Below are 12,847 nucleotides of genomic sequence, written 5' to 3' on the forward strand. Positions count from 1 at the left end.
CGAATCTCAAACTTAGTTCTGGAGATTTTCCGATTTATAAGCTGAAGCTAGAAGGAAGAGACAGAAAATCTCTGAGTTTAAATATTTAGATCATTCAGAACGACAGATCAATAACTATTGTATAAAGCCAATTTAATCCAATTTAAATTGGCGAACGAGCATTATGAGTTAAGAATTATGAAGCTAGAATTATCAATTTGTAAGCTAAATAGGTTTAATTAGCAGTCAAAGTATACAATTAGATGCATATATATATTTATATCCATAGATATAAAGACATATTTCAGCTTATCTCGAATGACTTAAATCACATGCTTTCAAGCTGACAGCTTTACATGATAGAGCAAATAGATGTGAGATGTCTAGATTTTCGTTGTTGTTGATGCTGAAAAATTGAACTTCAGTTCAAGGCCATTGAAGAACTTTAAGCTAGCTATCATGTAAGGCAAATATTTAAGGAGAGATAAGCGCAGAAAACTCCCAGATCATAAATGTGGAAATTATGTGATGTATTCTCCATATATGATATGTATATATACCTATATATATAGGTATGTATTTATATACATATTTATTGTATCTTGCTACATGCCGGCAACAGTTGCTGTTGTGCAAAGAAAATGAAATTTCAAAATGAAATGAATTTTTTTGTTTTGTACCTGGTTGAGTCGCGTGTGTCAAGATAAGACGATACGGGGATATGTTGCTTATCAGTGACATTATCTCAACTCAAGAACTAAGCCCAAAATCTCAACAAAAAATATATTGCTGAGAAAATATATATGTATATATATATAAATATATGTGTACATATATTCAAATTCGTTAAGATTTGAATTTGCAGGAAATAACTGAAAGCGGCGAGGCGCAGGCATTAGTTAACAATTAGATTGCAAGGCGCACAGATGCCAAGCCAAGTGAAGTGAAAAGAGAACAAACTGTAAAAAAAAACCTAAATCAAGTGAATATCTATATATGATATATATTTAGATACATATATTGAGTAACGAATATCTCGTTATTTATGGCCGGTTATCGCGCTTTGCCACTGGCCCCAGTCACGCCCACAGCGGCTGCTGCTGCCGTGCAGCCGAGCTCCACCATGGCGTACGCCCACGCGCATCATCAATCGCTGACGGCGATGTCGAATAACGGTATTATCTATCAATCGGCGGTGCACGCCTCCATACATAGCTTGAATACAGTACAAAGTCAGCATCTACAACGCTCATCCACCACGCATCATCACATTTTAGCCACGGCAACGGCCACGGCAACCGCTGCAGCCGCAGCGGCAGCGGCAAACGCAGCAACGGCAACAGTAGCAGCAGCAACAACAGCAGCGGCAGCAGCAACAGCGGCTGTGGCAGTCGCGCTGCCCGCATCCGCACAGCCGACGGCAGCAGCAACTGTGAATTATGGCCAGCAGCAACACATGCAGCAGCAGCAACAACAACAGCAACAGTTGCAGCAACATCAACAACAACAGCAGCAGCAGCAACAACATATGATGTTGCAACATCAGCAGCAGCAGCAACATCAGCAACATCAACAGCAATTGCTGCCACATCAGCAACATCTACAGCAGCAGCAGCAACAGCAGCAGCAACACATGAGCTTGACGCCCGCTATGCACCACCACCACCATCATCACCATCACCACCAGCAGCTGTCGCTGCACCAGAACCACCTGTACTTCAATGGCCTGGGCCATCATCATCATCATCATCGGCAGATCTTTAGCCATTTGCAGAGCGCTCTATTGCCGCTCAGTGTCAGTAAGTATGCATGCCAGTGCTGTTGGGCGGTGTTGGGCGTTTGGGCACGATCAAGCCAAGTTTGTATGACAAAATTTCAAGCATGTTTCAATGTCTAATTTAGCCAATTTCTTTAGCCGTTTTCTAGCTGTTTAATGTTGTGTCTCGATGTGTGTCTCTGTGTTTAATTTTGTTAAGTCTTTAAAGTTTTCACTTGGCCACATTAAATGCCTACATTCGTGTTGCTCTGCTTCTTCTTCTTTGTCTTTCTCATCGACCCCTTTTTATTGTCGTCTCTTGCAACTCATTTTCATTTTAGAAACATTTCATTAAATTTTATTTCATATCTTCCTGGTGCAATAATTCGCACGTCATTCCACAAAACGCGTACGACGGTTCGCGTTTATTGTTGACACAAAAGGACATGGACACTAATACAAATACACACTCACACACACTCACACACATATGCACGCACACACTGCCTGGGCATAGACTTTAACGAGTTGCGAGCGCCTCAATCTAAACTACAAAACAATTGAAAACAAAAGACGCCAGCGGCTCAGGTGTTTTCTGCTGTTTCAGGTGGGCTGGTGTATGAATGTGTGTGTGTTGGTGCGTGAGTGTGTGCGATTTTATGCCGCTAACAATGCAAAATATGCCCAACATTTGCGTTTTTATGTCCCCAAGCCCATTGAAAATTTCTTATCAGGGAAGGGTATTTCTGGTTTTGTGCAGAGGTTTGCTGGGTAAATTTTAGGTTTTCGAGTTGACAAAACTACAGAAATTAATATGAGATAATAAAATATAATCAAAATTAATTTATATTAAAAAATAATAATAAAATGAATTTTAACAAAAATATAAAAAATAAAAACAATAAAAATATAATAAGAATGGCAATTCATTCATATTAAAAAATAATAATAAAATAAATATTAACAAAAATATAAAAAATAAAAACAATAAAAATATGATAAAAATGAAAATTCATTTATATTAAAAAATAATAATAATAAAATAAATATTAACAAAAATATATAAAAATAAAATCAATTAAAAAATATTAAAAATAAAAAAATTAAATTATATAAAGTATTTTCTCTCAAAATCATACATAATAAAATATGTATATAAATATAAATTATATATACATTATTTTTTTTTAGCAGTGTAAAAACAGAATCTGTCCTTTTTTAATCCAGGGTATCTGCTAGTCTCACCCACAATACTTTTCAGCTATCTATGTTTTTGTTGTTGTCCACATTACGTTTGCCGTTTGTTTTACGTTTCGGCTTCGTTTTAGTTTTTTGTGGCTCTAGCTGGGTCTTCCTTGTCTTTTGTTGTTGCACATTGAAATATGTCAGCAATTGTGCAACGGGTTTTGCTCTGCGTGCCACAAACGCCCAGCCACTCACTCGTGCACCCACTCACCTGCCCACCCCCTCGTCCTCGCTCACCTGCTCAGCTGCCCCTTGCAGCCATTGTCACATTAGATTTTGTTGGGCCCGACGGCAGCTTAACTTTATTATTTTAACTTAACGGCATTTTAAGTGTTTTTTATATGCAACAAACAATGACAATAGAGGTTTATGTGTGTGTGTGTGTGTGTGCGTGTAGGTGTGAGTTCACATTTCATGCAACAGTAGCAACAACAACAACAGCAGCTATCGGCCCATAACAAAGTCGTTTCTCGTTTATGAGCAGCTTCATTATGCGCGTTTTGTAGCATACTTTTCAGCGCCCCCTCAACTCTCTCTCTCTCTCTCTTTCTCTGAATCCTAACTCTTTGCTGTCTCTACACCCACTCAATTCTACTTAAACACTCCATAACTGTGCCCCGCCCCGCCTCTTGCTATCGCCGTCGCCGTTTTGTCACTTGGGCACGCTAAAAAAAACTTTTGCAACCAAAGTGCGTCAATGAAAAACCAACAAGTGTGTTGCACATGTGTGTGTGTGTGTGTGTGCGTGTTTAGTTGTTGCTACTATACACATACATATATATTTGTTGTGGCAGTCAATTTTATTGTCTTTGGCATGCTATTGTTCTGAGTCTTCAACTCTACTCCAACTCTGTCTGCCACTGTCTCTCTCTCTCTCTCTCTTTCTATCTCTTGTCCTTATCTGTCCTGCCTTATTCTGTTGCTGCTTGACCTCATTGACAGAGGCTACCTTACTCCACCTTGGCAGTACACTGACTATTAATGCTACGATATAACCGAGAGCTGATAATTCCGCTTAAGCTTTTTTTTTAGAATTCTCTATGAAAGCAGAACATACAGATATAGGCATAATTGCTAGTAGTTAGTAGCCTATTTAATCTATTAATTATATCGCTAACAACTGAAATTTGAAAGCCTGAAACATTGCAAAGGAATTTTATAAACTCGATGCATTCTTTGCTCAAGTCTCAATTATTTGCAATTATTTAGCAGCAAATTTAATAGTATTAGAATTGAAGTAAATCTCTAGTAGTATTACAGCTAAACTGTTATAAATCTCTTTGTTAAACTGCCATAAATCTCTTCAGACATTACAATTGACTTGCATTACTTTTATTGCTGGAGAGCAACTCTTAGCTAACAATTTATCTACCTTTATCTCAGCTTAAAGCTAAAAATGCATTTGACACATTTTACAAAAGTACTCGATGCTAATGCATATAACAGTTGCATGTGCGGCTATATAACAGTTGGCCGCTGCTACTCCAACTGCTGCTACTCTAGCTGCTGGATAAACTTCAAGCATTTGTGACATTTTATAAATGTATAAGCCACAATGTCAGGGGACGCCAAAGTGTGAAAAAGTAATAAAAGCAGAGAACCTAGGAAAATCTAAAAAGAAGTACAAGTCGAAAAAGAAGAAGAAGAAGAAGAAGAAGAAGAAGAAGTGAAGCTGAAGCTGAGCTGAAACAGTAGCAGAAGTCGCAAGTTGACAAAATTTTAATAAGGCACTTTTGCTGGCCGCCTTTTGCATGCCAAACGAGCCACGAGCAGTTGGCCAAAGTGGGCGTGACCCGGCTGACCAACGTGGCAGCAATAAAAAATTCAAAATGTTTCACATGAGGCACGACAAAAAAAAAAAAGGGAGAAAAGGAGAAAGAGAAAAAGTCAAGAAATGAAAAGGGATTTGTCAAAGATCACGTACTCAATAAATATTGCCCCATGAGCCGCACAGTTGGCTACACTTTAGACTGTCTCTACATGTGTTTGTGTGTGTGTGTGTGTGTGTATGTGTGCTGGGTATTTTAGCTGAGCCTTTAATTTCGCATCAGTTATGGCCTGTGCTACAGCTGTGGGTGCTCTCTCTCTCTCTCTGGTTTTTTTTCTCCTTCTCTGTTTTTGATGTGCGCCTATTAATTTCCATTCGCTGTCGAAGGCAATTCAATTAGTTTTGAGAGTTATCCCGACTGTGGCTCTGTGTGTGTGTGTGTGTGTGTGTGTGTGTCACGGCAGGACTTTACGTGGCACGTAACATATATGCTCATATTACTAAAAGCTACATAAATCGTGCCTAGAAATTGTTGGGGGCTTTAAGCGTTTGCCAAAATTTATGGCCAAAGTGTTTTAAAGTTAACTTTAAAGCAGCCAAGGACCTCTAGCTCGCTATCTCTAGCTACCTCTCTCACTCTCACTCTTTGTAGTGTGTGTGTGTGCCTGCCTTGTTGTTTAGCCTGATCGATGGGCAAATGGTGACAAAATGCAAGGCCTACGCTTGGCATGTTTACAAGCCAACTACGTTGCCTACCAGCTGCTGGCCATGCATGTCCTGGCCGAACGGCTATGTCCTTGCTGTTGCTGGTGCTGCTGCTGCTGGCGCTGGGTGAAAAGTCGAAAAGTGTTTGCCAATGCCAAAATTCCAAGCAATTAAATCACTTTGATGCTAATTTGGATTAATATGTTGTTGTCTATGGCAATTTGTTTGGACCAGGCCAGAAAGCTGCTGCCCGCTCCTGCCTGCTGCTGCCTGCTCCTGCCTGTTTGTTCTGCCTTCAGTTCAGGTGTTTTCGATTAGCTCGCACGCAAATAGATTTATTGTACAATGCGCTGCTAAACGTTGGTCTCACACACACACAGATGCACACGCACACAGTTGCATTTTTGTTGCATTGGCAGCCAGAGGCATTTGGCTGCGTTATTTATTTGGCTTATCGTCCGTCCCTTCGATTTGTGCGTAACAAAAATTTTGTGCTACATTTGTCGGTTAGACAAACAATTTGTTGGAGGGGCCCAAAAACCCAAAAATGTCCCCACCAATGCTCAGCCCCCCGAATTTCAATTCCAATTTCAATATATTCTATGCTCTTCTCGCTATCTCTTTCTCATTTTCTCTCTCTCTCTATCTGTGTGTGCGTCGCTGTCTTTATTAGCTTACACAACCATATTAATTTTGTTAGATAAATATTAGTTTTAATACCTATACTTAATATAGGAACAGCAAATGGGGTATATTACGTCTAGGTCAAGCTGTTAGCTGTTAGCCGAAAGCCTCATTTTCGTATTATAGTTAATGCAGTCTATCAGAGCTATTTCAGAAGCAGAGTTGTGTGCGAGATATATGAACTATAATAGTTGGCGGCGCATTATAGAGTTTTGAATAGCTATTCAGAACAGGGAGGGAGAGAGAGAGAGAGGGAGGTACCGCTTGAAAGTTACACATTTATATATATTTTTACTTTCATAGAATTTTGTAAACTTTAAACTCAATTATCTTGTCGACTGTGAATTGTTCAACGAATGCTTTCACATCCAAGAACTACAGCAAAATCCGTGTAGACTCATAAAAGCTCATTCCACTTGAGTAGGGGAAAGTAGCTCTTTTTAGCATAAAAGCACTACGGCAATATTTTATAGAACCACTTATGTTACATAAAAATATCATTTGTTTTCTGACTTACGTTTTTGCTCTGGCTGATCTTCAATATTATCGATACAAATGTTAGTTTAGCAGTCCTTTACACTCATTACAACTGAAATAAAAACAGATCAACTTTATTAAGCATAGTTTTTAACGATTTTCGAGTTTTCTAATCTATATCAGTGAAGAATCCAATTATATTCTTATTCTTACATAGTCTAATCATTAATATAATCACTCGTCAATCAAATAATTTTATGTACTTCTGTTTAATTCGATTGGGTATTTTGTTAGTCTATTATACTCCATTTCATTGGCTGCCCTTATAGTTATTAGTTTTATTTTCGGGGCATTTAGATTAATTTGCTTTTCGTGCAACGCAATTTGGGTTTTTATGTATTTTTAATGGAGCAGCGCTTGACTAACTGCTTCCATGTGTTTTTCGCAGCGCTAATTTCATGGCACTTTAAATGTTTAATTTGCAATTTATGTAAAAACCAAATACACACATCTATATATATCTGTAGAGAGAGAGAGGGAGAGAGATAGAGAGAGAGTATATTTAGTATGTGAACATATACATATGTATATTTGTGTTTGCCTGCCAGGCAAATACTTGGCCACGTATTTATGACTTCTTGATAAATACTAGCATTAAAATAAATTACAGCTTTCGCTGCTAAACAGACAAAAAAGAAGGAAAAAGTGTTGCAATAGGGTAACACTGACTACATAATACTCGTTCGAAAGCTGTAAAGGGGAGACTTTCATTAAAGACTCAACGGCTAGAGGGTTTTCATTTATATTATATACTATATATATCTATAGGTTGATAGGTACTTAATTTGAGCTCTATTATGTTCTTGGATTGAATTTCTTTTAATTAATCATCGTCTTACAACTTGGGATTAACAAGTTCTGCAATTAAATTCTTGTTAAATAAGTTTTGAATAGAATCTTAAACTATAGTTATCCCGATTCACTAGGCTATTCTCAAAAGCTAATATTCTCTCATTCTTACTTCTCGGACGAGTATAACAAGTAGTCGTAGACATATGTAAATAAACTATGGAAAAAAATATATTTATTTTAAATAAACACAGAGGTAACCGCAGGCCGAAAAAAATGGGAAACAGATATATGGAAGGTAGGAAAAAAAATTCCATGTTTGTATAGAGGTAAAAGGGTGAAAGGTGAGAGCTGGAGAGATGGAGAGATTTCGGCTGAAATTCAGCGACTGCATATTAATATAATTTGCAGCCGCGACTGACCGTATACCAAAAAGTTCCCGCCACAACAGCCGTAGAGCACCCTGAGGGGAAAACACACACGTGTACGTGCACTGACAAGACGGACCTTACAAGACAGAGACAGTTAAGCAAAAGTTTGCAAAGTGCATTACAATTTTTATGTGTAGCATATGCCAAAGGGGCTTTAGCTAGAGATGAATTTTTATTTGTATTCATTATGGACTGTGAAGTATGAAACTAAATTGGGTATATAAGGCTGTAAGGGAAGTTTGTGAAGTGAATGAAAGGAAGCTTATATGCAGTAGATAAAGAGATGGATATAAGGAAATAGGATGGATATAAGGAAAGATAGATGAAAAGATATAGAGAGATGGTATAGCAAAAAAAAGAGTACAGTTGCGGAGATGGATAGATTGAGATATTGGGAGTTCCAGTAATGTCTTATTATTATTAGATTATTCTTTAACTAGGTATCAAATATTATAGTAGCCAATCGAACTACAGAGTAGCATAAAGTCACAGTTTCTACCATTTTGAGTTCTTCATATGAAAATCATTTAGGAAATGTGAAATTTTTGCACTGATTTATACAAGGCAAAGGAACGTCAAAAAGAAAAGCGGAAAACAAATGAAATGCGCACGTAATTGCATTGAGCCATGTAGACGAGAGGGAGAGGGAGAGAGGGAGTGAGCGAGCTGGAGAAAGAGGAGACAGGCAAGACTTGTGTGAGGGAGAGAGGGAGAGAGAGAGAGAGAGAAAGAGAAGCTCGTAGGATATAGCTTAGCTGCAGCTAAGCACTATGTCTTGGCAGCGTTGACAATGCTGTCTCTGTCACACCGCCTCAGTCATCGCCTCTACCTCTCTCGCTGCCTCTACGTCGGACTCTACCTCCATTGCTGCCTGGCCCTCATAAATGTGAATAATTTATTGCATTTGAGCAGAGCTTTTGTTTGGGTGGTTGTTGCTCCCGCTCCCCTTCCCCTTCCCCTTCCGCTGCCCACCTCATTTGCTTTGTTCTATGGCATTTTGGTTAGAAATTCATTAATAGCACTTTTATGACTTTTCGAGAAGCAGCAGACGGAACTCGGAGTTTTCCATTTTGGTTTAGCTGTGCATTTTTATGTTAATCCATGACCTGCCCTCTTGCCGTGGCTTGCCCTGAAGCCAGCTGAAATCCTTCGCTTCGGCATTTAAAAGAAAACAACAATTGCATAGCCTTTGTGGTTATTACTAATTATTGTTTCGCTCAGTTGGCTGACACGCTTATTTGCTGTTATGTGTCTTTTAATTGCTGTTGCTGCCACATAATATGCAACATTTTGTTGCTGTTGCTGTTTGCCGCCCAGCAAGAGAAATGGTTCCTTGCAACGCAATCAACAACAATTTACACGAACTGAACGGGAGTGACATGCAGGCAAAATGATTTTTATCAGCCGCAACGTATCTGCCTCTTTTTCATTCATTCTCCTGCTATCCCCCTCTCTCTGTCTCTCTTAGTGTGTATCTTGATATAAATCATGTCTCGCACATCTGTCATAAGTCATAGTTGTTGTAAATTTATAGAGAAGTTTGCTCCGTGCAACTCAAGATAAACGAAATACGCGTTGCGTCTCTCTCAAGTGTTTTACGACGCTTTCTTCTATGTGATTTCTTACACACAATATACCCTGTTGTGTGGAATTGTAATAGATATACTAAACAATATACTTTATTGCCTAATGAAATAGTGTTATTCTCTAATTTAACAAAAGTTGTACCTACATTGTCTCTAGATTCGTTCTGTCCATAAACTAAATACCATATAGTATTTTACGGATTATCTCGTGTTTTTATGTACAATCTATTTTCAATGTATTTCTTATCAGTCTTCTGTAATATATTTTTCTGAAGTATCTCTTCTAAGTATTTACTTAGATAACTTCAAACAGTTGTAGCTAGTCATAGCAGACAGGCAATTAAGTAAGCTTTACTCTACTATCGGTCTATTTGATGTATTGATATGTTCTTTTCTGAACCCTTCACGACAGAAGCTAAAAATTTGATAATAAACTCGTCTATTATAAATATAATTATCAATATAACGAATATTAGCCATAAGATTGTCTCAGCAGATCTGTTAAAAATAAACTTTATGAGTTTTGCTTTTAGTCTCGTGTAGTAATAAATAACTGCCCAAATTCCTGGAACTCTTTAATATTTACTTATATTGCTCATCTTAATCAACGTTGCCATGCCAAAATCCCCAACCATATATGATAATAATCATAGTCACTCATTTGTCTGTATTATTATTATTATCTATAAAGTTGCTATAAAGTTTCTTCACCAATGACGTCTGTTGCTTTATCACTTTTCTCTCTGTCTGCTTGTTTATTGGGGTTTTGTTGCGACGTCATGTTCGTATTTGACTGTGTGTGTGTGTGGCATTATCTTATAAGATTCGTACTACAACAGTTCTTGGCTTTTGCTATGTTGTTCTATAAGACATTTTATTATTTTCGTGGGCTTAGTTAGAAACATGTGCCCAAGACGTCATCATGTGAACAGCCAACAAGCTGGCCAAAAAGGTGCGTGCTTTTTCCCAATTGTCGTGTCCGTTTGTTGACCAAGTTTTGTGCGAAATGAAGTGTACATAGATGTTAGATCTTGGTAGGTATATATACATATAGATATGGTTATATAGGTAGATAGGTGATACATGTGTATATAAACGTAGCTGAAGATTTATATATTAATATTGTTATAGGAGCAATTGTATAGCCATCTCTATATTATTTATATAGAAATATACGTAGGCATACATAGATAGAGCATACATTTTATTAAGCTTATATAAATATATAGTAAGACAAACATAGATATAGTATTTAGCTCAAAGTATGTGCTCACGTGTGCTCTTTAAAATATCTTTGATTGTTGTGAGTTCTCTCGCCTAGCTACAGCTGCACCCTCCAGCAACACACACACACACTCACTCACTTACACTCCCTCTGCTGCAAACATGGCGCTAGACTATTGTTAGCTTCTACTTTTGCTTTATACGCAGACAATTTCTAGCTTTTAATGGCTTTTAATTGTGCAAGTGGCGAAGGGCTACTGTGACAGAGCCTAAACAAAAGTAATTTCACACTCGTTGATTTTCGCGCAAACAATTTTTCTTTGCACAGACAGAGGCACAACTAAAGCACTGAACTGCCCTCGCTGACGTTCGCCCTCTCTCTCAATATGTATATATGTATATATAGATAGAGATATATATATATATAAATATTTTTTTGTTGGTTGTTGTTGCTGTCAGATATTTATTAGCCACAATTTGGCAGACCTCAAATTGGCAGCTCTCTCAACCGGTGTGTGTGTGTGTATGTGTGTGTGTGTGTGACGCGTAACGCGAAATCGTAAAACGAAAATTTATTATTTATGTCAACTCTTTTGTGCTATTTGCGCTGTCAGGCCAGGCCAGGCCAGGCGAGGCTAGGCCAGTCAACCTGGCAGCCTGGCCCCCACCTGGAGGTCAGCTTTGAGCTCTGCTCTGCCAACTCGCTGCAAGCTAAAGCCAAATTATGCGAGGTACAAATTCTCAATTCTCTTGTTCGCTTTTCTTTTTGGATGCCAAAGCGCATTTGTCACAATTAAGCGAAGGGACTTGCAAATTATGAGAACTGCGCGTAAAATAATAAAATATCCTTTTGCCACAGCCATTGCCAGAGCCACAGCGACAGCCACAGTCACAGTTGAGGCGCAGGAGCCGCTGTAGCTGTGCGGAGGCTGAGACTGAGGTCCTTGCACGTTGACGTCGACGTCGACATGGCGCGCCTGGGACATCAGCCGATCCCCGATGGCACCTGAGCTGTAGCGCTCAATGGGGGCTCTCGATTTTTTGTTGGCATTGTTTTTCGACTGAACTGCAATCAGTGCAGATGGGTATATGGGTTTTACGATAGTCTATAGTGCATGGAGATGATAATATATGATGATAATATGGATGGATGATAATATATGGATGGTAGATATATGGATATGTCGGAACTAAGAAAATTGATCTAGGTTATGTGAGTTTCCCTAAGGACTTTTGAGTGAAAAACTATATAAACTACAGACTTATAATGGGATAAAGGTATTTTCTTGTATATATGTATATACATATATAGAGCAAATATATACCTTTTGAGTCATATCTGCTAACTTTGATCTATTGATTATTATGATTAGCTCGACCTAGAGATCTTTATCTTTATCCGTTTTTGTCCTTTTGCAATTTATCCACTTTCTAAATATATCATATCATTATGATAAAATCATCAAAGCTCGAGGAATAAAGGAAATAAATTCGTAAATTATCGTGCATAACTTCTATGACATATATTAAACACATTTTCTTTGTCGGATACCTCCATTGTTTGCGAAAAGTAAAATTCTGGAGCCTTTGCTCCATTTAAACTAAAAGTTTCGTCTTTCAATTTGCTACAGAGCATCTAGCAGTCGCGAATACCCGCCTAGAGCAGTTACTTGGTTATTTTTTGGCAGCCGCTGCTATAGCTGTAGCCACGCCACGCCCCAGACCAAGCGCCCCTGGGCAGTCAGTCTATTATATGGGGGGCTGTAGCCGTCAGTGGATTTTTTGAGCGTTTGCCATGAAATATGCAAAGCGCAGTTAAAAACTTTTTATTTGTATTAATCAAACAGACTTTTTACGCGGCTTCACTCGGCTTTCACAGTTTTTGACATTTTGTGGCACAACAATGGCAGCGACTGCATAATAAAATATATATATATATACAACCGATTCATTATACACTATATACCCATAGATATATGTATATCCAGCATATTTATATGCATTTACGACAATTATCGCTTTGGGGCATTTTAAAGCCAAACTCAAGGCAACTTTCACATGACAAATTAGTTGAGCAATAAAACTTGAGTGTGCTATCAAACTAAACTAAAAATATCGCCATCAATTACAAGGACTCTCTCTC

The 12,847-nt window shown here is 38.1% G+C and overlaps 1 protein-coding gene across 7 annotated transcripts in view; it reads left to right on the forward strand.

Moving 5' to 3' along the window:
- Camta (Calmodulin-binding transcription activator) overlaps nucleotides 1–12,847 on the forward strand; it is a 47,331-nt gene that overhangs the window by 16,558 nt on the left and 17,926 nt on the right. The window contains exons 1-2 of one of the 7 annotated variants that reach the window (XM_089262247.1): nucleotides 1,022–1,154; nucleotides 1,257–1,778. The exons of 5 other annotated variants lie outside the window; for them this stretch is intronic. In XM_089262247.1, the coding sequence (XP_089118373.1) occupies nucleotides 1,025–1,154; nucleotides 1,257–1,778 (652 nt within the window). In that variant the 5' untranslated portion in view covers nucleotides 1,022–1,024. Of the gene's footprint in view, nucleotides 1–1,021; nucleotides 1,779–12,847 lie in introns of those variants that run through there. One more of the 7 variants, XM_089262246.1, reaches the window with a different exon arrangement.

Source organism: Drosophila navojoa, chromosome 5 (assembly GCF_054131105.1).
Source record: "Drosophila navojoa isolate 15081-1374.11 chromosome 5, UAZ_NAV_1.0, whole genome shotgun sequence".
Lineage (NCBI taxonomy): Eukaryota > Metazoa > Arthropoda > Insecta > Diptera > Drosophilidae > Drosophila > Drosophila navojoa.